Source organism: Myotis daubentonii, chromosome 4 (assembly GCF_963259705.1).
Source record: "Myotis daubentonii chromosome 4, mMyoDau2.1, whole genome shotgun sequence".
Taxonomy (NCBI): Eukaryota; Metazoa; Chordata; class Mammalia; order Chiroptera; family Vespertilionidae; genus Myotis; species Myotis daubentonii.
In genome coordinates, this window is record NC_081843.1 from 30,017,340 (window position 1) to 30,042,320 (window position 24,981).

The following is a 24,981-nucleotide window of genomic DNA, read 5'->3' on the forward strand; positions in this document are numbered from 1 at the left end:
ATTACAAAAATGCAGCCAAATTACAGAGGCTGCAATGGACTCTTCTGCACATGCGGAATGTCTTGACGTCATGTCCCCCTCACAACCAAACCAAGACACGAGGAGGAAGTGTAAAATGGTCTCTGTATGTGCACTATGATGGGGTTTTGGACTCTAAATTAAAAAGAAATTTTAAAAGAAAGCTATCCCATACTCAACAACTCCATTACTTTCACTTATATAGAAAGCACAGAATTATTTTAGGGGAGGGTTTTTCTTAAGCTCAATGGTGGCCTTGGTGGTAATACAACTCAGCTTGTTGGTCACCAAAATAAGGGGTTCCCTCTTCATGTCTAAACCTAATAAATGAGGTGAGATCATCTCCATTAAAGAATTTATTAGGTACCCAGTTACTGAACCTCATCACACCAAGCAGGTGTATGTCTAGTAACATGTCTCTCACCTGCTCTCCTCAAATCTCAAGCAATTTTTTAGCCTGGTTTTCTTTCCATGCTGCTGATAAAAGCATACTGTCAGAAACAACAGAAATCCCCAATAACGTAAAGGCTCTGACCTCATCCTATGGACCCCCTCAGCACAAAATGACCCCAAGAAGAGGCCAGGTGCGTCCACCTGCAGGCCTGGTAGGGCCTGGAGAGGGAAAAACCATCCTGGTGAGAGTGAGCTCCAGGTGGTCCCCGTGCCCCATCTGGTACTCACCATGGTGAGTGTCCAGCAGAGCTCCCCCATGGCTGACCAGGAGGGTGGGTGGTGTTCCTTAGCTATTCACATCACAGTAGACACTGGTACTCGAAGGGGGGGGCGGGGGGGAGCACAAACCAGGGGCTTCCTCCCTCCCTGGGTCATTCCCACCTCAGTGCTTCAGCTCTCTAACACAGTGGTTCTCAACCTTCCTGATGCTGCGACCCTTTAATACAGTTCTTCATGTTGTGGAGACCCCCCAACCATAAAATTAGTTTCGTTGCTACTTCATAACTGTAATTCTGCTACTGTTATGAATCGTCATGTAAATATCTGATATGCGGGATGTATTTTCATTGTTACAAACTGAACATAATGAAAGCATAGTGATTAATCACAAAAACAATATGTAATTATATGTGTTTTCCGATGGTCTTAGGCGACCCCTGTGAAAGGGTCGTTCGACCCCCAAAGGGGTCGCGACCCACGGGTTGAGAACCGCTGCTCTAACAGCTCACTCTGGAGGGCCCAAGGCTACTATGTGAAGGTAAGGAAGGGGTGAGAAAGGCCTGGTGTGAAATACACTTCTCGGCCACCTCTCCTCGATAACTCCCTGGCCCGCAGGACAGATCCTGGACAAGAGGGCTCTGTGGCAAGAAGGGGCCTTTCCCTCCCCCTAACCTAGAGCATGAGCCCACCCCTGGGCTGGTCCATAGACAGAGGACTCCAGAGACTATTCTCCTTCTCCCAGGTAGGGCTGCCCTTCTTTCCCGTCCTCCTCGGGGAGCTCTGCTCTGAAGCAATGTCAGAGTTTAAAGGCGATGAACTATCTTGGCAGGATGGTCACCAGCAGCAAAGGACTCACTTTCTGCATTCTCGTCTATATATCAAAAGTGGCAAAAACAGCCACGGAGGCCCTCCGGTAGGTGAGGAAGGGTAATACACGCGGGCTGGCCATTGTCGGGGAGTTCCTTTTCAGGAGAAACACTCCAGAATTGAGAGTACAAGTCCTGTTGCTTCTCTAGCAGTTCAACCAACTAAACATGGACAAGAATGAAGTCTTTCTCTGTGTGTTTCTGTCTCACTGAGAAAATTAATTTTTCCTTTGGCAGATGGGTGAGTCACAAAGACAGAAGGATTCATAAAATTCACATGAACATCCTGTAAACATTTAAACACACTCTGATTAAATAAGGCAACCATGACCTTGATTGAAGTAAAACTTTTTTTTTTAATGTCTACACCCCTAAGCCCTGCAATCTGGAGGCTCATCTTCCCACCTCTTTGGACATGCTCAGTTCTCATTGGAATGGTGTGGGCCCGTGCAAGCACGCACTGCTCAATTCGTTTGCTTTAAAAATGGGAAATAAAAGGCATCAGAAGAAAGCAACGATTTGGAACACCTAAACACAAAACTCTTACCAGTTCTCCATTAAACTGGATGGACTCCACAACAGAGGACATCAACATAAATTCAATGGGCAGCAGTGACAGAAAACCCATCCATCGGACCTACTCTTTTTCAGCCCCTCCCCACTTCCCAACTAAATGTTAGAAAACATCCCCGCCAGAGACCTCAGGCCCTCGCAAGGCTGGGAGCTTTTGCCACGCTTGGAAATTCTGACCTACAGAGGCTGCAGGATTTATGCGGGCTCACAAACAGATGGACAGGACTTGAGCCATGGCCTGCTGCTTCAGCCTGGAGCTCCATCCCAACATCACAGCTGCCCCCCCAGGCCCCGACCATAATCAGTTTGTGAGATTAATACTGCCCTCCCACAGTGGCATTTTATGGCCCAAATCTGCTGCCACTGGGCTCTGCGGCATAATCACAGCACCACCAGTGGAGAGCCAGGCTTCTCTAGGGCGGAGCACTGTAGAACTCTGAGCCAGAGAGGTGGTATGTAGCTTTAAACATCTGAACGTGGAGAAATACACGTGTCAGCTCTGCTGCAAGCTGGAAGCTTTGAAGATATTCCCAGTAGTGTTTGTTACCTGGTGTAAATTTGCCCTTTTCTTACAACGCTTTTTATTGCTCTTGGCTAAGAATACTGGACAGAGACAGGAGACCTGACTGGTAGGCAGGCAGGCTGCTTTGCAGGAGAACTTGAGCTTGATGTGCATGAAGCTGACAATTCCTTGAAGGCCCTGTGGACCATCCATCCAGTAGACGCTGCCACTACCTGGAGTGAAAACAGCCCCAAACCCAAAAGCACATAGCGAGGCTCTCTGCACCTGTCCTGAAGCCATGGCTGACATTGTCACTACACAATGAATCTCTTTTTGAAGTTGTTTTCCTGATGTTTAGCGGTTTGAATACTAATCCCCTTAACAAAACTGTCCCCACCTCCCCCCTCCTTTCCTGCTCCCCTTAATCTCCTTCTCTCCAGGGAGGGGGGTGGGTGCTGGACACCAGTCAGTGTTGTCTGCAGCACCTGGATTTGCATTGATTCCCTCTCTTGTCATTCATGTTACCAACAGGAATTAGCATAAGGCATTAAGGAGAAACTCAGGAGGAGAAAAGAAAGACCATTTTGATGGAAATAAGGGGCAAAGGAATAATCTGCCATCAACTAAAATGCTTATTTGTGTATGGTTTCCCAAGCAAAGCTTAGAAAAAGCCTGTGTTGATTTTAGTGTACACAAAGAAACCTTAATCCTTTCAAGGCAACTAAATCACCCCAGAAAAAGCAGCTCCGAAGAAAGGCACCCTGTCAGGGGGCGACTATTCACAACCAAATAGATGCCACAAATCACACTCTGTAAGTAAACACAAATAAGAATGTGGGAAACGTTTGATTGGAAAAGGGAAAGGGAGAGGGGGCAGAAGCAGGAGGGAGGGGGCAGAGGGGTTCCTCATCAATCACTCTCCATTTGCCCTGACGAAAGCCTTTCAGCCTGGTGAGGGCAGCGCGGGCCTGAATGCAGGTCTCAGAGCCAACTCTCACTCTAGGGCTCATCCCAGAGAGGGGAAAAACATTCCAAAGCTTTAAGTAAACTGGCCAAAGTAAGACACAGTCACATGGCGCTGGAGGTCCTGGGAGGGGCCAGGCCGGGTAGTCACTGAAAGACAGAAGACCTCCTTTGGGTGACCTGGCCTACCTCAGTCTCCTCCTCCTCCTCCTCCCACCCCACCCTCTTTCACACAGATACACACCACTGTCTACTGATCCTCTCCCTCATCAAAATGAGCTATAAACAATTATGCATTTTTACATATGAGCACTGTATGCCGTGAACTGCACCTATCTTCTTTTATTGGGCTTTTAGCATTATGGTTAACAAATTTACACAAACTTTCAGTCCATCAAAAAAATATGATGAAATATAAAACTGGAACACTCCATTATGCAATAAAAAAAGATAAAATTCAATATGACAATAATTCTGGGAGTAATAGCAATCACATAGGCATATACACCTCAAGGGAACTCTAAACATAATGTACTATTTAAAATTGCAGTTGGTTCCAATTCTAAAATAATCTGTGAGCTCAAAATAACTGAACTTGAAAACGTGTCTTACCAGCTAGCAAAAAATGCTAGCCCAGGCAAGGGCGGCATGCTGAAGTGGTTTCAAATTTCACTTGATGAAGGCCCAACTCTGCACAGGCGCTGCCTACTCTCTTTCAGGCAACACAGAAGGGATTCCCACAGAAAGCACACCTCCGTTTAGGAATTATCACGCAAGCATCTGTATCTGGTTCTATTATAAATCTAATTGATCCCTTTCAAATCATACACCTTTGCAAGGCCCATGAGTAGACGCTCCTTTAAATTTCATTATTTCCAGCAACACTGCTGCAATGAAAACTGCTCAGAAACCTATTCACAGTAGATACGTTTTCCCTTAATGTACAGCAACATCGTTAGCCTCTCTAACTCTATATTACGGTTTGGAAGAAATTAAAGGGATGGCACATATTTAAAATTTGCCCTCTTGCTCATTTATTAACTTTACAGAAGGCCCACAGCAGAGTAAGGCTTGGTTTATGACCGTAATGCTGCGAATATAAACATCCACTGGTTATTAGAGTCTGCAGTACAAATCGGCTATTTATAGTTCTCCGACTGCTGGGCAGTTGATAAGTAACAATAAAGTTAAGGCGTTTTGAGAACTATTGTTCTCTATTACCGCATCCTGCATTACATTAAAGTCACACAGTAGTGATTTCTTACTCAAATCAATTGAAATAAGGATTCAAGATATTCTTTGAAATAAACTGTTTGCAATGTACCACAAAAGAACACAGAGTCCATCTCAAGCTAAACCACAAAATATGAACAGTAGTTCCAGAATGAAAAAAAAAGACCGTCGTTTTTTATTCTTTCTTCCTAGGCAATGACAAGAACACAAATATGAAAATACATAAATCACAGCTCAGAATTAATCTTACCTTTGTTTACAATAACGGTATTGAAGAGTTTTTCAGAGCTGGCATCTGATGCCTGGAAAACAAGAAGGGAGAAAAAAGTGTTATTATTGTCATTAATACAGTCACCATCATCATTACTGTTTTTCTAAATCAATTTACTGCGTTTAAAAAAAGCCTAAGTCGGAAAGCAGCAATTTCCCCAACCCTCCATTAGGTGGTGCTAGTTGACTGCCTGAGAGAGACCTGCAGTGCAGTTATTTGCTGGAGGGGAAATCTGATTTCAAAAATGTGTCCTTATTAGACATATTATCTGTGCAAAACATATTTCTATGAGATGATACACAAAGCAATTCAGCTCACTCACATAATGATTTTTCAATTTCGTTGACAGATCATTATTTTGGAAATGGTACTTTTTTCATATTTGCACACGTCTATTTTTCAATTTCCTTTCACAAACCAGAAATGCCCATTATTTAACGCTAAGCCTTTCCTCACTAAGAAGTGTCAATTAGCGCTTCCAGAAATTAATTTTTAAATATTCATCTGATGACTCCAAGATCCCTGTCCCTTATGGTAACCAGGATGACCTTGGTGTTAAAACCAAAGCAAGCTGACCTGCCCCCAAACCCCACACTGTACATGCCATCAGCATAATTTCCCTTGCATTTTCTAGAGACCATGTCTGTTCATTATTACACTGGCTTGAGGAAAATGAAATAAGCCTGTTTAAATAGCAAGAGCAAAGGCAATTTAAATTAAACACTAATGTTCTGGGACATAAACATGAAATCAGTTTGGAGAAAAATACTGTAATGTTTTGGAAGCACTAAATATTTCTAGAACTTGAAAAATTAAAAATTTAAAAATTAAGCACCCTCATTATATAATGTGAAGATGCATCTGCATTTAAAGTTACACTGGCCATGTTACATTTATGCTGTTTTGGCCACTCAATCCTTGTAAGAAATCACTTATTTTTCACAGTTTATAGAGATGCATGTTTGACAAAGCAAAGCATAGAATGCTGAATAAATAAGAAAGAAATATAGAGAATAGAAGGAGGGGTAATCTGAGGTACAGCATATTCTGGCTTTTAGAGACAAAGAAAATATTCAATTTAATTTTTCCAGGTTATGTTGAAGATGAGAGATTCTGTGTACATCTGGGGACCATGTTCTGGTTCTTAAAGCAAGTGATACAGGAAGACATATAGTATTTTTATTTTGACTACTTTTCCCTTTATTTCATTCTAATCTCCCAACTGTAGGGGTGGTTCAGAAGATTAACAGATCAAGAGGGGAAAAAAAGGTTCTATGTGCAAAACAAGTGAAGTGCATACATACACAAACAGTTTAATAAATCCTAGATAGACATTTCCTCTTATTTTGTAGGAGTGATAAAAAATAATCCAAAGGCCTTCCTGAAATCTTAAACAAAATTGTGTATTATACTATCTTTTAATAAAAATAAACTGCCAAAAAAACTGTTGCATGGAGGGGGGAGATAAGATATGCATTAAACAGATCAAGAAGACTGGATTATAAAAGCAAAAATGATGGGAACAATCTTGTTAAACTGTAACATTAAGTGAGATTTCTAGGAATATGAGTTTCCCAGATAAAAACTTAGAGATATGAGTATTTCACCATTCTTCAATAACAAAGTATCTCTTGATTCTAATTGGAATGGCTAGGTTACATTCATGGCTTAAAAAATAAATTCCAGCTGACAGTTTTAAAAGAAAAAAGTCTGTTAATTAAATCCTTTTACCAGATTGAAATAACCCTTGCAGATTTAGGAATTACTTATTACAATGAGCCTAACTGGCTCAAAGAAATATAAAAACAAATTGCTGCATCCCAAATATAAAAAGCATTAGTAAGGAAAGCAAACGGTTCCTGATCGAGTTTTTATTTGCATTTGGGCGTGTGCACAAGATAGGGAGGGAACAGGACAGAGGCTGGAGGTGAAGGTGAACAGGCCCTCCCTCTGGCTGCCACCTTTGTCAGCTCCACTGGGCTCCATGCTGAATTCTCAAAGAGGTGGTTCAGGGAACCTATGTCTGAAGCAAACTTCGATGTGACTAATTATGATGCTAACTACTAAGTTATGATGGAAATAAGTCTGACAGGATATTCAGAGAGGCTGAGGAGTACACACCTTCTAATACGCGCTTTTTGAACCCTTCAATTTTCTGATACACTTTACAATGCCTGAAATGATGCCTCTTGCAACCGGGGGAGGGGGCGTCTCCACAAGGCCTCCAAAAGAAAATGATCGCAATGGGGCTTTGGCTGACCATAAAACGATTCTGGATGCCTTCTCTCCCCCATTCAGCTGGGTAAAGCCGTGGCAAGACCACTGCCCTGAAAGTCAGAAAGAGCTTCTTAGCCAAAGCCTTACGTGGAAACTACAAGAAAATCCTTCGCTTTTCCTCCACAAACTTTCCAAATTCTACTTATGCTTTAAAAGCATTTGTTCAAATTATTGGGCTCCTTGGGTTTTCATCTTTGGGACGTTTCGTTGTCACTGTTTTTTAGAAAAAACCTTCAATACCTTATATTATCTGGCCCATTTTCTTGGCTGATTTTTTTTTTTTTTTTTTTTTTTTTTTAAATCAGAAACGACAAATGGCAACGTGGTGAGCTGAGAGTTAGCAGAGCGGAGCCTTTTCTTCTCTCCTTCTTAACGCGGGGGAACCTTTACAAGCTAAAGACCTTTATTTAGATTTTGCTCGCCATTTCATTCATCTCCCTCGCTTGGGTTTGGAGGTTGAGGACTTGAAGTGGCTACATCTAAAAAATTATATCCCCCCCCCCCAAAAAGCTTTTTAGTTGCTTTTTATTGAGGGGGAGGTGCAGATTTGTTTTTAATACTTAAAAATCACTAAACACCGCAGTTGTTTAAAGTAAAGTTAAATAAGTCCAACAGATGGGAGGAAGAAACACCGATAATGAGGGCAAGGAATAAAAGCCTCCAATGCCGGAGACGGGGCGCAGCCGCCTGGCTTCGGGGTCCACCTTCATTTCTTTCGGCCGAGGACCGGGGAGACAGCCCTCCGCACCGGCAGGAAGAGGGACTTTGCAACCAGAGGAACCACCGCGAAACTTAAGCGCGAGTTCTCTCTCCACCGCCGCCGCCGACCCGCGCCCCGGTCTCCTTTCGCTTCCCCTTGGCCCCGCGTGCGAGCCGGGACCCCGGCCTCGGCGCGGGGACCGCGGGGGGAGCCCAGCGCCAGGGTCTCCAGCCCCAGCGGCCCCGGCCCCGGCCCGGCCCGGGTCAGGCGGAGCCCCTTGGGCGGGGGAGGCGCTGGGGCGGCTCCCGCCTCCGGACCGACGGCGAAGCTCCCGCCGCCCGCGCCGCCGCTCCCGGGCCGAGCCCGCCGGCCGAGGAGGAAAGTACAAAGGCGGCGCCGGGCCGCGGAGGAGAGCGGGGGAGGGGGGCGATGCAGGGGTTCGGACGCGCCGGCCGCGAGGAACCCGCCCCGGCCGCCCCGGCCCGGCCGCCGCAACAAAAGACCCCCGAGCCGGCCGCCTCCCTGCCGACCGCGGGCGGCGAGCGCGGGCGCTGCGCCCCGAGGGCTGCGTTACCTGGTCGCCAAGGGTTAAGCGTTCCTGTCAGCCCCAAGTTCATGGCTGGGTTCCCGAGCGCGGATCGTCCAGGACCAGGCAGAGCCAGCCGCACGCGCGCGGAGAAAACGCCCGACTCCGCCGGGGCCGCGTCCGCAAGTCTCGCTGCCGCGGTCCTAGCGAGGTCTGGAGCGGAGGCAGGAGCCAGATCCGTCCGGGACCGACGGCTTCGGGGCCGGGAGCCGGCGCCGCGCACACATCCGAGCGCGGCCGAGCCGGGCGGGCGGCGGCGGCGGCGGCGGGACGGAGGGAGCGCACCCGGCCCGCGCTCGCCCGCTGCCTTCGGGTCGCTCCTGCGGCGCGCGGGGCCGGGGGGCACTGCGGGGACCCGAGGAACGTCCCGGGCGGGCGGGCGGGCGAGGCGGCGAGGAGCGGCCCGAGCCGCGGCCGCGGCGCGCGGAGCTAAGAGCGAGGCGGCGGCGGCGGCGACAGGACAAAGGAGACCATGTGCGGAGGGTGGGAGGAGGGAGAGGGAGGAGGAGGAGGAGGGCACACCGCGGCGGCGGCGGCGGCGGCTTCTCCCAGGCGGCAGCCTCGGGCTCAGCCACTGCCGGGCCCGCCTCTCCAGCCGCGCCACGGGCCGCCCGGTCCCGGCCCCGCCGCCGCCGCCGCCGCCGCGCCGGAGGGGGACGCTCCGGGAGTCTTTATTTTTGGCCAATTTGCGCGGCGCGGGGCGCCAAGCAGGCTGCGCGGGACCGACGGCGCCTCCGGGCTGGGGCTGGCGGGCGGCGGGGAGCGCCGGGGCTGGCTGGGCTCCGGCCCGCGCTCCGCTCGCGGGCGCCTGCCTCTCCCGCCGGCTCGCAGCTCAAGTGAACTCCATCGGCGGCCGGCGCGGCGCCGCGGGCTCCCTGGCTGAACGCGGGTCGGGAGGGGGCGGCGGCGGCACCGGGGCCCCAGGCTCCGGACTTCGCTCCCCGACTGCGCCGAGCGCGCCTCCGCCAGACGCTCGCAGCTCTCGGAGCGGGACTTCCTCGGCGCGCGGAGCCGGAGCAGCCGGTGCCACCGCCCCTCCTCCGGTCCGCCCCGCGCGCCCCGCCCCTCGCGGCCCCTCCTCTCGGCCCGGCGCCGGGTCTGCCCGGCAGGGGCGCAGTCCCTGGGCGCGACAAAGACAGCTGTCGCTCCCCGCGGCCGCGGGCCCCAGGTCCCCAGGCCGCCTTCCTGGCCGACGGGCCTGGCGGGAACTGCACCTCCCCGAGCCCTCCCTGCAGTTGCGGCTTCCAATATTGCGCTGCGGCAGGGGAAGGCCACTAGGCCCATAGCTTGGGGTTGAATGGCAACGAGGCCAGCCACATCCGCACAGAGCAAGCTCTCTAGGCAAGAAAGTGATGTGTGTGAAACACGTGGCACATAGTGGGTGCTCAATCCAAAATATTAAGTGCACTGTTGAAAATGGAGGGGGGGGGGGTCAGAGTCTAGCATGAGAACAAAAAGGTCTTAATCTAACCTCATCCCCATCATGATCAAAGTCTGAAGGCAGTTTGTTAGGTCTTAAGGATAATTGAGAGCATGAACTGGCCATTTACAAAGCCTTCCCCAGCCCCCATTCTTCAAATCCACTAACAAAGTGAAGCCAATTGGTTCCCCTGGCGTCCACCAGATGTAGGGAAAGGAATAAAGCAAAGCCACAGCCTCACTACAGGGGCAGCAATTACCATTTTCCTAGCATTTGTCATCATTGTGTTCTTAGTGTAGGGCCTGCAAAGGGGGAGAGGGCGCTCACTGACCACAAACTTGGATTTCCCCAGAAATCCCACTTCTGCCCAGAGCATACCCAGCCCCCTCTGTCCAGCCTGGGGGCCCCTCCACAGGCTCTGGCCTCCTTTACTCACTGTTCCAACCACAGAGGCCCTGGGCCATATGGGGATGAGGAGATCCTCTGCTGACAACAGTTGCTGTGGTTTTTCCAGCACAAGGGAAAGAGGAGGAGGCCCAGAGAGCAACAACTGGAAGGGGTAGAGTGGGCACACCAGGGAGGAGTGAGGGGAGAGGGAAGCTTGCGGTTCCTGATGTCCCTCCCAGGCCACCTTTACCTGGAATGCAGCTGAGATGAGAGGAAAGGAGCTGGCTGGGGAGAGGTGCACACCACATACCAATGACATGGAGACTGGCTTAAAGCATAAGGCCCGTTCCTCGCCTCTTTGAAGTTGAACATCTGTCACTGTTTGATTTCATGGCTCTCTCGAAACATCTCAAGGAGGAAAAAAGGGGTGCTTGCTGTACGGCACACTTCTTTCTCTTGAACCTCCAAATACAATTAATTTGGGAAATAGGAGGGTCTCGCCTGATGCCTTCCCCAACTGGTAGCCTCTCTATGGTGTTTCTAAAAATAACTTTTTTCAAAGACATATAGTAGAGAGAAATTTTTCTCTGACCCCGAGAAGTCAGAAGAAAAGGGGCCTCGGCAGGTGTCAGTCTGGGTTTTCCTATTGCTTGTAAGATGTCACAAAAGCCAGCTGAGGCCCTCCGGCCCGGGGCATTCATTCTGAAGCTGTTTCTGCAATACCCAGATAGCTCAAAGGCAGACATTAAATTTTCAAGAAAAGACATTAAAATGTTGTTTCTTTTGGAGCCATCAGAATGGGATGGTTTTCTTGTCTTGTTGTTCTAATAAAATCAATATTACAGGGAAGAAATTGCCAGAGCTCCTGCCAGGTCCCCCTCGGGGTACACTGAGATGCACAAAAGGATGGGGAACTTAGCCGACCACTTAGCCCTCTGAAGTGCTTTTCTCAGGCAGCATTTCTGACACTTAGCATGCCCTGCATTAGATTGTCATCTCTGATTATTAGGGATTAGACCACAGATGAAAGCCTGGGACTGATCTGCATGTGTCCCTGTATTCTGATTATCTGCAATCAGGAGGAAGGCAGACACGCCAATAGCCAAGCCTCTAGAGAACCCCCAGAATGCGGCTCCTACGGCCTCCCCCTGCCCTGCACTGCCACTCTGCTTCATTCTCAGCCTCTCACCAGCTATGTGAATGAATGAGTCCATTCTGATTGGTTTCCAGCTTGCCCTGTTCCCTCTCCTTTCTGGAAGGGAGGGCATCAGTGTCAAAATTGGAAAGGGACAGGTGCAGGACAGCATTAGAAATACCGAGAAGGAAGACAGAAAAAACACATAAAAAAGGATACTCCACACACTGGGAGACACAAAACCCTAGTCCAAGATCTGACTTTCTGACTTTCAAGAATCAAGAAGATGTATTATTCTTTTTCCTTGAGAAACTTAGCTTCCCTTTATTGGAATTTTAATCCAAAGATTATAAAGCCAAATGTCAGTAACATTCAGAAGGCTGAACATACCAGCACTAGTGGCTTAATGTCACCTCCTGTTTCTGAACCAGATTTAAGGAGATCAAGTCTTACAAAGCAGGGACCTCAACAAGAAGTAGATGCAAGAATACGGGCTCGGTGGCCTTCTCCGTGTTAGGTCAGTTACTTCAGAAACAAAAACAATTTCTGATATACGACCAAAGACCTCCACCAAGTTTATGATTAACTAGCTAAAAGGTAAAACAAACATGCTATCTTCCTTAAATCTCAAAATATATCTAAAGATAAAGATAACCAGGTTTGATAACTACTGGAAGTCCTTCTAAACCCACCTAAAATGGCAAAGTTTTAAAGCTTAAAATGTGAGAGTTGATTCAATGTACATCATAAATTACCACACAGAGACTAAACATTTTCCGGTAAAATATTTCTTACCAATGCTGGTCTTCTATTGAGCATCATAGAGAGAAAAAGTTCACTATAAATGCAATGTACTGCAGGCATTCCCTAGCAGAACACGTTGGGGGATTCCTGGGATAATTTAAAAGGAGAGGAAGTCTTAGAAAAACTCCTCCAGCCTTTCTATTTTAAGTTGTGTAGTTTGCAAAGACCAGGAAAGGGGATCCACAGCACGTGAGTTCTCTCTCAAAGGAGCCCCGGAGAAGCTGTCACCCCACCTGGGTTATTTCTGTGTCTCCAGGGGCCTCGATCTTCTCAAATGCTAAAGCTCCTCAAAGTTTGAAAAGACACATTTCTACCTGTTCTTTGGCTAGAGGTTAAGAGCCAGCATCTGGCCGACATCATGGCCCTGTCATTTCTGAGCCAGGGGATCTTGGGGAAATCTCTTCGCCCTCCGTGCCTCAGGTTTCTCACCTGTAAAATGAGACGGCAACTGTATGCACCTCCTAGGGTTGCTGCCGGCACGTAGGTGCGTGATAGAGAGGAAGAATAGATGGCTGGGGCCCTGACAGGTGTCTGGGTAGCTGATAAAATGAGGGGAGGTTCAGGGCCGAAGACACATGGCACAGAATGAGTGGGATATAGGTGTTGGCTACTCTGATGAAAGAGGACACTCTTACTTGGATTTCTGTGGAGAACAACAAAACAAAAGGAAATTCTGGTACGGCAGCAGTGTGCACGGCGATGCCCTCTGCTGGGTTCTGTCAATGCGGACCACCATGGTGACAACGAAAGGAACCACATGGACATCAAAACAACACCAACCCCCAAAAGTGGGGACAGTGGTTTGCACCACCTGTTCTGGAAAGCCCCACCTTCACACCGGCCTTACTGCAAGCAATTCCTCCAGGTGGGGTCGGAACCTGGATAATAGCGAGTCTGGGTTGCGTGATAAAGCCGGGGGAATGGGAGTAACATGGATCTTCTTGATAGATATAAAGTCCAGTCTTGAGTGAAGCAAAATGTTATGAGAGTTCACCAGGCTTTAAGATGTCCTCAGCCTCTTAACAGCAAGGGCTTCAACTTCTTAAAACATAAAGCAGCATGCATCCCACTGATGGCGTTGGGACACGTTACGCTGTGATTGCCAGTTTTAAAAGGCCTACAGATTTGCTATGATTAAAAATGGTTTCTTACCAATGCAGAAGCATGTTTTCCTTTTTGTTCCTTTTCTGTGTGGGGTGCCTGCCACCTCAGTTTGGTTTTAACTCCATCTGTCTGAGCACTATGTCTTGCGCGTCTTTATTCACAGCACACCACAGCAGCAGCACCAGGAACAGACAGGTGCCTGGAGACGGAGCCCGGCACTTCACAGCCACGTGTGAGGACACAATGCCCGCCTATTCCCTGAGGCACGGACCTAGCTTCTGTGGGTCTAGTTCACATCTTGGAAAGTGTTCATGTCGTGCACACAGCTCCGTATTGGCAGACCTACCGCAATAGATGCATGATGAGGGAGGACGAATGGATGGATGGCTGAGATTTTCCCAGTCTGCCAGGGAGGGAAACTGATACACGTGTCTGGGTAACTGATAAAATGAAGGGAGGCTCGGGGCTGAAGACAGCTGCCGAGAAGCCCAGAGGGACCAGCAGAGTGGGATCCTCGTGCCTGCTGCTCCCGGCGCACATGGGCGACCAGGAGTCCTCGCCTGGAGGACTGAAGTCAACAGGTTGCACACCCCTAGGGAGCAGGAAACCCCGCTGCCAAGGCTGTCCAGCCGCCCACCTCTGCTAATTCCTGACTCAGTGCCTGCCAGGCTGTCCAGCCCAGGAGATGACAACCCTTCCTGGGCCCCAGGGATTTCTCCGGTGGAGGCCAATCCATTTTACACTACAGGCCACGATCTCCTCCCTCTAGCGGGTGCATGGCTAGCCAACCTAGGGTGGCCCAGCCCCTCGGCTCCGTGCCTCCCACCCCTGAATGAGGAGGTTTTACAGGAAGGTCCGTTAGTTATCCCTCTGAAAGGGCTGCAGTAGTTCTCGCTCTCACTGTGGTAAACAAGAGCCCCCACCATTGTGTGCCTGGGTTGCTACAATTGATCATGGGGCTGCAACGAGCGGGAAGTAAATAAACCGAACTGGGTTAGTTTATGATGCATACTATTGAGACGCAGGGAGAAATAAATATTTTCCAAGTGTAGAAGTCAAGAAAAAAGAATTTTACTTTCAAACTTCACAGTGTACTATAAACCACAAAGGGAAGAAGTATTAAAAAAAACACACCCCATAAAATGTATCTTACTTAACCTCCAAATCTACATTAAAATATTAATATTCAGAATCTGACAGTCCCACAAAGAAAGGCGATGCCAGATAAACAGCCATTCGGTCTCTGCCCGTGTTGCCCAGTGGCACCTCACTTTTCCCAGAAGTAGATCCGACCGGGACTCTGAGTGTGTCTTCCGGGTGTTGTCCGGGCACCCGGTCTCCGACACCACTTAGCGCTGATGGGGTTTGTAACTCGGGTTTTGAGGCCTGCATTTGATATCAGGTCTGTCTTGCTGAGGACAGGTACTCACCTGCTCACATCTCCAACACTGGACCCTCTCCCTAGTTCTACATGGAAAGGGGGTGGGATAGGGGCCAGGGGTGATTACAGTGCCAAATGTGAACAATGCCTGCAGGAGCCGACAGGAGGGCGGAACGAAATGTGCACGTCAGTGGAGATGATAAACTTAGAAAAGTGATGTGTTAAACTGAAACGAAGCTGCTTTCGGTAAGGCATTTCCTTCAGCCATCTTTGCGTACATATCCCAGAACCTGGTTCTTAAGCAGGCTTCCTGGATGTTGTAACTCATGGTCCCTGGCCTGGTGGTTAGGAGTGTGGGCTGGGAGTTAGGCGGACCTATCTCTGAATCCAGTCTCTATCAAGATAAATGGTTCATCCTGAGTCGTTACTTAACTTTTCCTAAGCCTCACATTCCTCATCTGCAAAGTGGAGCTAGGACTATAAGTCAACTCTCACAGTGTTGTTGCGAGTGTTAAATAAAGTCAGGCATCAGCGCAATTTGCTGCCCGGCTCCCCACGCGGGGTGACTCGTTACACTGCTGCCAGCCATTTTTCCGGGGCAACTGAGAGATGGCTGGTCTCATGGTTAAAAGCTTAGCTACTCACAACAAACTGCTGGGTTCAACTCCCGGCTCCTCCCTTCACTCCCACTTAGCAGCTTTGTAACGTGAAAAGACTGCTTCCCACCTCTGTGCCCCGTTTTCCTCATCCATGCAATAGGGCAGTAGCAGCACCTCCTGTTACTACAGCAACTGCCGGGAAGGTTCAATAAATTAACCCGTGGAGAGCACTTGGAGCAGTCCCTGGTCTCGCTAGCCACAAGCCACCTGGGAGGTGATGTTCCTAGTTTTGACCAATAGTTTTTCCCTTTCCCCTTCCTTGGTTCATAAGGGTGCTGCTGCGCATGCCTAGAGCAACCTGTTTTTCAAAAATGTTTACAATTATTATGTCATCTGCCCTCGCAGCAATACTGTGCAGTAAACGGAATACCTGCTAGTTTCCTCCACATTTCAGACGAGGCAGCTGATAGTGAGAGCACAGGAGCACCCCTTGGAAGCGGGGGTCAGGGTGACAGCTCAGTCCTGAAGGACCCACCCCTTCTTCGCATCCCACATCCCACCACCCACACGATTGGTGGGTCTCCATTTCTCACTCCCTGAAATTCCGGCAGGCTCTCCAGGCTGAAATACGTCAGTTCTAGGTCTTAGTCAAAGCAGAGTCTGATAGTAGAGTCTAGAGAAGTTTCAAGAGCCAAAGCGCCGTGGTCAAGCTGCCTTTAAGCTGTGGGGATACTAGGACACGTGACTAGGTTACCGTCACGGGTTTTTAACTTTGGAAGGTTACTGACATCCCTGTTAAGGTCATTTGCAAAAGTAACGTGACCAGTGGTGGCCAAATGAACGTCAGCACATCTTTCCCTCCAAGGGTTTGCTCTCTTGTCCTGGAGACACGTTACCTGTGAATATGAGTATGACTTAGGGTCCTGGAAATTCTACCCCTCCATCCATACTCATACAAAGGATTTCGTGCTTTCATTTTAGCTTTATTACGGAGTATCCAGACTGTCCGAATATTTACTTGCAGAAATTCTCGTCGGCAAGAATGGATCATTTGCTTCTACTGTTTTGGTTAGTAGTACAGATGCCGGGGTACTAGGTGGGCAGCAAAAATGTCAAATAATGCCCTTGGTTTAGCCTCCCTGAAAGCATTTTATTGGCCAATGTTTCTGATTTCCCACCGTGTGCTGGTCTTAGTTTTTCTCCCTGTCCCTCCCACACTAGCAGAATGGAATTACAACCGCTCCCGCCTCGGTGGCTTCATGGAACCCAATGAGCGTACTTTGTACAGGGTCACCTGCTATACACACGCCGACTGCTCTGATCGCTTACTGCTGTTACCTAGGGAGAGGGTGAGCCTGCATACCCACAAAGCCCTGCCCGCTCCTCGCTGGTCCTGCATAATCTCCTTTTACAGAGCTTGGCTGCAAATTAAACCAGCAATTTCTCCTGCTGCTCCAAACACAGTTTCTCTTGAAGATTTCCTTAGGGAAATATATCCAAGAAAGTGTCTCACATGTATTACCTGTTTCTTGGCTCGCTTTCTGGACACTGTCATTCCTGTAGGGGCATAAGTTTCCTTAGTGGGAATAAGACATTGCTTTGGCGAGCTAAGATTCAGGAGGGCCGGGACCGTGCCCTTACGTCCCCCAACCCCTAACACCATCCTTTCCCTAAACACCGAGTACAGTACTCTCGGGCCTCATATGCAGTAGATGGTCAGTAGTGGTCCATCAATGAGTTAACGGATACACGACCATATCCCTGCCAGCTAAACAGAAGAGAATGAAGACACGGTCTGAAAAAACAAATTAAACTGTAAAGTCCTTTCCACAAATCCTGCCACCAGGTTAGGATTTCACAGAATGTAGAAACCCATCGTCATAAGGCTAACAGAGTACATGTAAGTTCTCCTGAAAACGGATTAATAATTAAAACACCGCACCGACCACTGCGGTAGCTGCTCTCTAAATATGGCCGCTGGGCATTCTGTAGGTGCCTGCCATGCTGTGAGGAAGCGCAAGCAGCCCACTGGGAGGAGACGCAGGCCTCGGGACCCAACCCTCCCTCAGTTCCTCGCCCAGAGCCAATAGCGACGTGCAGCCACGTGAAGGAGCGTCTTGGTGTGTCCTTCCTGCCCAGCTGAGCTGGCCTTGGCTGATGCCATGTGGAACGCAGAGAAACTGTCTCTGCAAAGCCCTGACCAAACTGCAAAACTGCGAGCAAATCGAGAACTGTTGTGTTTTAGGCTATTAAATGTGCAGCTTGTTACACAGCAATAGGCAACACCCACCTCAATTACCCCCAACGTTCAGAAACAGAAGGTGAGCGCATGCCAGGATGAGGCTTCCCTGGACATCCCCTGGGTTCTGGCCTTCACAAGGGAATGACAAGGACCCTGAGGCTAGAGAAAGAACTGAAACTGGTGAAACAGAGATTAAACAACAAGAATCCTGAAATAAGAACATTCTTTGCCAAAATAAGGGAAAGTTTTCTTTTGATAACTCAGACGAAAACGTAACATGACAATGTTAATGAAAGCATACATCTGATCTCCCCCTTTCCTTTTGGAGGCTGTCAGTGTTTGCAAAACTAAAAAAAGTCGTTAGTAATCTCTTCTTTTATCTAAAACAGATTGCTGTTTTAAGCACAGCCGCATGGAACTGCAGGTTCAAAGGAACCTGAAACCGAATTAGCATAAAATCTGGAATTCTCATCTCCACCAAATGCACAGCTGCCATGTGACAGCTCCTCTGTGACTCTGGTTTCAAATGGAAACTGAAAGTAGCTGAGGTGGCGTGGGCCCTGCTCCATGCTTTCAAGGCTCACTCCCTTCCACAGAGTGGGGGGGAGTAATTTCAAGGCTCACTCCCTTCCAGAGAGTCTGAGAGGCTTACCTAAATCTCTGCTAATGGATCCCCTGGGTGCCAACCTGCCCCACAAAACTAATGGGGTGAGGGTGGGGGACCCAAAGCGGAATGGGTTATAAGTAAGGAGGGTTGGGGGTTGTCCATATGATATGAACGCTCTACTTTTAGGAATATTAGATATTTTAAAGTAAAATCACACACACACACGAGAAACTGCTGGGACTACGTTGGGAGGGAGGTAGAGCACCCTTTCCCAGTTTCTCCGTTACAAATGCCAAGAACCCCACACTCCATACACTGAAATTTAAACAGGTATGCCATTCTCTTTCGTGATTCATTTAACACTCTCAGCTTTCGCTGTAGGTAATGACAACTCTAAGCATCTACATTGAATTCTGGACCACGAAAGGGCGATGGTGGGGGGGCGGTGTGGGAAGAGCTTTGCCTACTGCTGAAACACCATCACCTCTGGGACACAAAGGCACACTTCTTTGTATGCGGAAGGGCGAAAGAAAGGTACATGTATGTGATCCCCGAGGAGTAACATGCTGGAGGGGGACGTTCCCACTCCAGGAGAGAGGGTGGGTTTGCCCAGAGCCATCCCAAACTTCCTCCTCTGGTCCCCAGATGATCAACTGCATTAATTAAGTGACAGCTGGTGGGGGCCGCAGCAATCGCACATGAAAAGCAGGTTGTGGCCGCGCAGGGAGCTGAGGCATGGCCTCTCCTCCCCTTTTCACATCCCTCCTGCCAGGCCTGCCGGATCCTCCCTGCCCACCACGCCCCGCTCAGAGCCATCTGCTCCTGGTGTTAACTTAACATCCACCAGCACAGTGCGGCTGGCCGGAGATGGGGAAGGGCCCATGTGGGCCAGGAGTGGCGGGCGGGCGGGCGGGCAGAGAAATTCACAGGGACATGAGTGTGGACCTTCGGGGGCTCCTTCCACCCAGGTTCTCGCCTCCTTTGAAGTCCCTCTACGTCAGGTTACAATTTTCCATATTCTCCAGGAGAAAAAGACTGAGTGAGCATCTGGTATTTATACAGACTCTTAGAGGGAGTTGACGGATTTAATTACAAGTGTTAATAAAACAGGGACATTGCAACCAGGCTTTCAAATAGCCACTCGCCTATAAGTAACAAGACTTTCCCTTCGTGCTGCGGTTAAGAACGCAATCTATTTTCCTAGCAATGAGTTTTCTTAGAAAACACAGTTGTTGGCTGGTAGCTTTTATGTTAATTTACGAGGCTGTCTTCCTTATACAAAGATCGAGCTGCAAACAACATTCTGTTGGGCTGTGTGCTCTGGGCTGTTTCTCCATGTGCACTAGTGGTGATGGATTGTCCCTCTGTTCCCAGTGCTCACGTACAGCCCACAACACGCACTGTGAAATGAGAGGCTGGGTTTGAAGAACACCATCAGGCCAGGAAACGGACTGCAAGTAGCCGACTCACAGGAGGGTTAGAGAGATTAGAGAACTGACCTGCCCCTGCCTGGCAGCAGGCTCGGTGAGTTTTAAAAGCTGGTGGCAAGGCTCCCGCAGACCACAACAGGGAAGGGTAGGTGCTGAAGGAGTGTTGGACCAGATTAGCAGAGTCAGGGGCCCTGGGTTCCAGAACAGACCCAGTCCCAAGCATGTGGCTTTGGGTAAGTCATTGAACCTTTGCTTCATATTCAACTTCATGCAAATTGGGATGAATGATCTCTCTCACTCTCTTCCATACATGAGATCTTGTGATTCTCAGTGACCTAGTATTTAGATTATGCATAGAAAAGAATCATTGTGTTTGAAAATAACATTTCCTCTTTCCATTTTCTTAATTTTTTTTTTTTAAAAAGGGGAACAACTTCTAAAAAATGTTTTTATTGATTTGAGAGAAAGAGAGGGAGGGAGGGAGGGAGAGAAATATTAATGTGAGAGAAACATTGATCTGCTGCCTCCTGCACACTCCCTACTGGGAATGGAGCCAACAACCCGCGCATGTGCCCTGACCAGAAATCGAAACAGTGGCCACTCGGTGCATGGATGACTACACTCAACCAACCGACCACACTGGCCAGGGCCATTTTCTGAATTTCTAAGTAGGCATACCGTTTTGAAATGTCAGAAGTATGCTACAGTTTGTATTGAATCCTTCCAACTGGCATGCATGATTTAACGTCCTCACCCAAACAGTCAGGGCACATGTGCGCCTCTGGGGCTCTGTGCCCCTGTCACTTGGTACCACAGGCCCATTAAATACATTTGTCAGCTTTGTGTTTTAAAAGCAAAACCAAAAGGGTAAATGTGTCATCACGTACTCTTTAATCTGAAATTCACAGGGGAAGGACTTCAGAGACAAAAGCGGGGGCGGGGGGGGGGGGGATACAGATACCCTTCCCCCTCCCCCCTCCCCCCCTTCCCCTGACCCCACAAATCAGAACACTGCTGGATTCAAAGCTGAGGTTTGTCTTAATCAGACTGTTCCTAGCCAGGGCAATGTGCAGGCCACATTGGGAATCAATTTAGTCATTTCTGACTTCTCAACAATCAAATAAAACAATAAATAGCCTGAACTGGGCTTGAAGGGGAAGAGGACCACATGTATTTCCTCTTAGGACTTTTTTTTTTTAACATGAAAGTTTGGCTTGAAAAGAACTTATTGCGCAGACACATGTGGCCTCAATAGGACAGATCTGTAACTGACAAGACAGAGTCCAGATTCGAGCTCACAGTATCAGGACTTAAGCCCTCTGAGTTTGGTAATGGAAAGTTTGGGTCACATTAAGGGCTGTGGGATCGATCCAGGGATAAGATTTAGTTTTGAATGAGCCCCTTGGGCAGGCTGAGCATCCCCCTAAGAAGCTCCATATGTCCCACATTCCAGCTCTTTCCTTCTCTCCTCAACTCCCATTGGCTGGGCGAGGAGAGAACATTCCTGGCAGCAGACCACGTCCCGGTATACTTATTGTTGACTCCCATCCTGTGAATGACTTTAAAATGCTTCCCAAGTTTATATTTTGAAAAATCTCAAACTCACAGAAAAGATGAAAGGATGGTATGAATGACACGGTGAAACCCTTCACTTACGCTCCTCGACTGGGAACATTTGCCACATTTACTTTAGTTCTTCTTACCGTTGAACTGTAGTAAGACAGACCAGAGGCATCCACCAGTCTGGTGTCTGTACGGGGAAACACAGGCTCTCCCACCTTCCTCTCATGCTCTCTTCATGGTGCTAATCAGTGGCTAGCACGTCAGACTCTGGGCCATGCTCACTGGGGGATGGGTCCCTGTGCCCTGAAAAGCCACACGTGCTAAAAAGTCTGCGCCAGCGCCTCCCTGCGTCTGGGACTTGTGATGACTGAGCTCAGCTGGGGGCCCTGGGCGGCGCTTGGGGCTGGGCGGAGCTTGGGGCTGGGCGGAGCCCTACTTGTTTCTAGCACACATGGCGGAGAGGCTTGTGGGGTATCAGGCACTCACTCACGAACAATAACGTAGTCAGACTTGACTTCTTCTGTCATTGGGTTCTCATCTATAGAACTGAAGTGTGATGTTCTTACCCCAGAACTGTGTGGGGATTAAATGGGTTAGAACAGTCCCTAGCACAGTGAGCACTCGGTAGATGTATGTGCTTATGATTCCTTATTTGTCTTGCTTCCGCGGGACCTTCTAGAGGAGAGCCGGTAGGGAGGGCAAGCTCCGGACATCCATTCGGCCGTGCTAGCCTCTTGATCTCATCCAAACCTTTCCTTAATTCCAACAGTCTGTGACCCACACATGACTAATTTTTGTCAAGTAAACGAAAGCCACTCAGACAGTCAGGAATGAGGATACTTTTACCGAGTCTGGACTATGTGCCAGAAAATAACACAGCCTGTTAATTGCCTTCGGGAACTTACAATTCAGGAGAGAAGACAAAACATGTATGAGTGGAAGGCAGAGCATGACGGGTGTCCTTGGGGGTTGGGGGGGGGGGGGGAGTAATTCGCCCAACAGGAGAAGGCAGTTGAAATGGCCAAGTAAGAAGAGGTGAAATGTCCTGAAGAGGCAAGGGTGATAAAGGGGGAGATGCTGAGCCGTAAAGCTTGGGGAACGAGTTAAAATCAGGAACGCAGAAGCAGGAGGGGGAAATCTAAGGAAACTGCTTTGGATGAGATGACTCTAAAATACTGTGAGAAAAGCACAGACAGGATCAGAGATCAGGGACCGGAACACAGGAGAGAGGCTCAGAATCGCAGAAGGTGTGGCGCCCTCTAGAGAGAGAGGAGGGGATAGGACTGCGGAGCGGTGGGGTGGGAAGCAGACCAAGGACCCTAAGGACAGCATCTACGTGTCCACACTGACTGGGTCTGGGAGGAGCCGCAGAAAGAATGGTGTGTGTGGGGAAATTGAGGCAGCACCACTGCAGAACCGAGGGGGGAAAGAGCTCCAGGGGAGGGGACCTCAACATGGCAAGTGGACAGGGCTGGGATGGAGAGGTGACCCAAGACAGGGGATCTCGGCGGGCACTGGGAGGACTGCAGGGGAGGAGGCTGGAGGGAGGCCACACAGGAAATGCTGGTAAGTAAGGAGAGTGGTGAGAAGCAGATGCAGGAGGCACGCTGTTCTTTAGAAGCTTGATGGAGGGCGGGAGGAAAGAGGAATGTGCACATTCGGGCCACCAGACTGTTTTTAAGACGACAGGAATATGGACAGCACCCCTCAAACCACTAAACGCAACTTAACATGTTCTCCCCCTTCACTCACACGCACATCTCCAGCCCATAAATACATGGTTTTTCAAATGCAGAGTCGTCATTATGCCAAATCAGGAGTAAAGAATCCGGAGTCACGCACCTTGCATTCAGAACCATTGTGTCCATGGGAGGTGAACAGAAGCACAAGGAGAAGAAACTGCAATGGAATTATGGTGGTCCTGAGACGTGGCTGCACCACCTCTGGCCCTCGCCCATCCAGAGGTCTGCCTCCCTTCCCTTGGAGCTGGGGACCCAGGACGGCTGCCCTTCCAGGGCTAGGTGAGAAGCCCTGCTGCTGCTTCTGCCTTGGCTCCTGCAGGAAACCCCTCCCAGAGCCCACCTATCATTCGAGGGAAGCCCACGCCACTTGGGAAGGACTTGTGGAGCTGCTGGGGGGACGGGGGGAGGGGGAGGAGGGGAGAGGACGGGGGGGGGGGAGGGGAGGAAGGGGACAGTCCCAGCCACACTCAGCCTGGCATCATCCCCGCCCAGGTGTGGGGAGTGAGAGTGAAGACATCTCCAGGCAATTCCAGCCCCGAACACTCAAGTCACCCAGATGTCCTAGAGCCCTCCTGCTGTGCCCCGCCCAATTCCTGACCCGAGCCTGTGAGTATCATCAAGGGGTTGCTGTTCCACACCACTAGGGCTGGAGTAGTAACTGGGATACGCATGTCTTAAATAGAGATCTTCTGCTTTGTCATTCTCCATAAGAAAGCGGTTCCTTGCAGAGGCTGTTTCCATGACGGGGGAGGCGGCTAATTTGAGATACTTCCGTAGCGTGGGCCACACCTGAGGTGCAGGGAGAGCTTAATCACAGGATAAAAACTGACGATTGGAATTGTGGGGTGCAGGAGGTGTAGCACGTCACCCACCAGCCGCTTTTACTGTTGTCACTTTTAAGAGAATCAACAATTGCAAGAGAACTTGATAAATATTTTCCATAACAAAACACAATTGGTTGCAAGGGGATCCAGCTCGGGTCCTCATTAGTTACCCTCCGCTTGTCAGACAAGCCCCATATCTCACTGGGAGCCAGGGCCGATGCTTTCTGGTTAGTTGGGAGATGTGACCATACATTTCCTCCTGGCCGCACGCTTTCACGAGGCTTCTGTCAAATCCAGAGGACACGCTCAGCCCCTCTTCCCACAGGAGGAGCTCCGGCTTCGAGGAGAGGTAAAGGCCGGCCAGGGCGGCGGATTTTGAAGCTGCTGGCGGCAGAGGAGTGGGGGAGCCAGGCTGCCATTATCAGTGGCTACCAGCCGCCCCGGGATCACCTCAGGTGATAAAACACTTGGATGACACCAGAAAAAAGAACCATCACTCCTTCTGCTCTGCCCACCCTTACTCCCTTGCTCCCTCTCCTTTTTTTAAAAGGAGGCTTTTTACCCTCATTAAATGAAACCTTATCTCTGAAAGGCTGCAATCCTCGGCAAATGACAAGAGCGCCTAATCTCATTTTCTGACAAGTGATTCTGACAGCACCTTCCTTTTGATTTCTGAGACATGTAGTTAGACATATATTAATCTGTCAGTCATCATCCCTATGAAGACTAAAAAAAAAAACACAGAAAGAAATGAACATTTGTGCTTATGAAGGCAAGACAAGAGGCTAGGACACCTACTTTGACACAGACACATTCCCTTCTCAGGCACTCCCCTCCCCCAGGCACACAGAGCACCCACACAGCGGGGCTGGCAGCTGCCAATCAAGGTACCTGTGCACCAGCACCCCTGGTTCCAGGTAATGTGGTCCGGTGGAAAGACAGTTGCTCTGGTGTGAGGCAGACCAGGTTCAAGTCCCTGTCCTGCCTCATAACGACTAGGTTGATTACATGAGATCTTTCTTCTCTGCAACTCAGGGTCCTATCTGTGGGATACGGCTCATGGTATCCATTAGCTATAAAAA

General features: G+C 49.3%; 1 protein-coding gene across 9 annotated transcripts in view; it reads right to left on the reverse strand.

Moving 5' to 3' along the window:
* AUTS2 (activator of transcription and developmental regulator AUTS2) overlaps nt 1-24,981 on the reverse strand; it is a 1,126,706-nt gene that overhangs the window by 82,033 nt on the left and 1,019,692 nt on the right. For all 9 annotated transcript variants that reach the window (XM_059693405.1, XM_059693404.1, XM_059693397.1 and 6 more), the window contains exon 6: nt 5,078-5,129. In XM_059693405.1, coding sequence (XP_059549388.1) covers nt 5,078-5,129 — 52 coding nt within the window. The remainder of the gene's footprint in view (nt 1-5,077; nt 5,130-24,981) is intronic.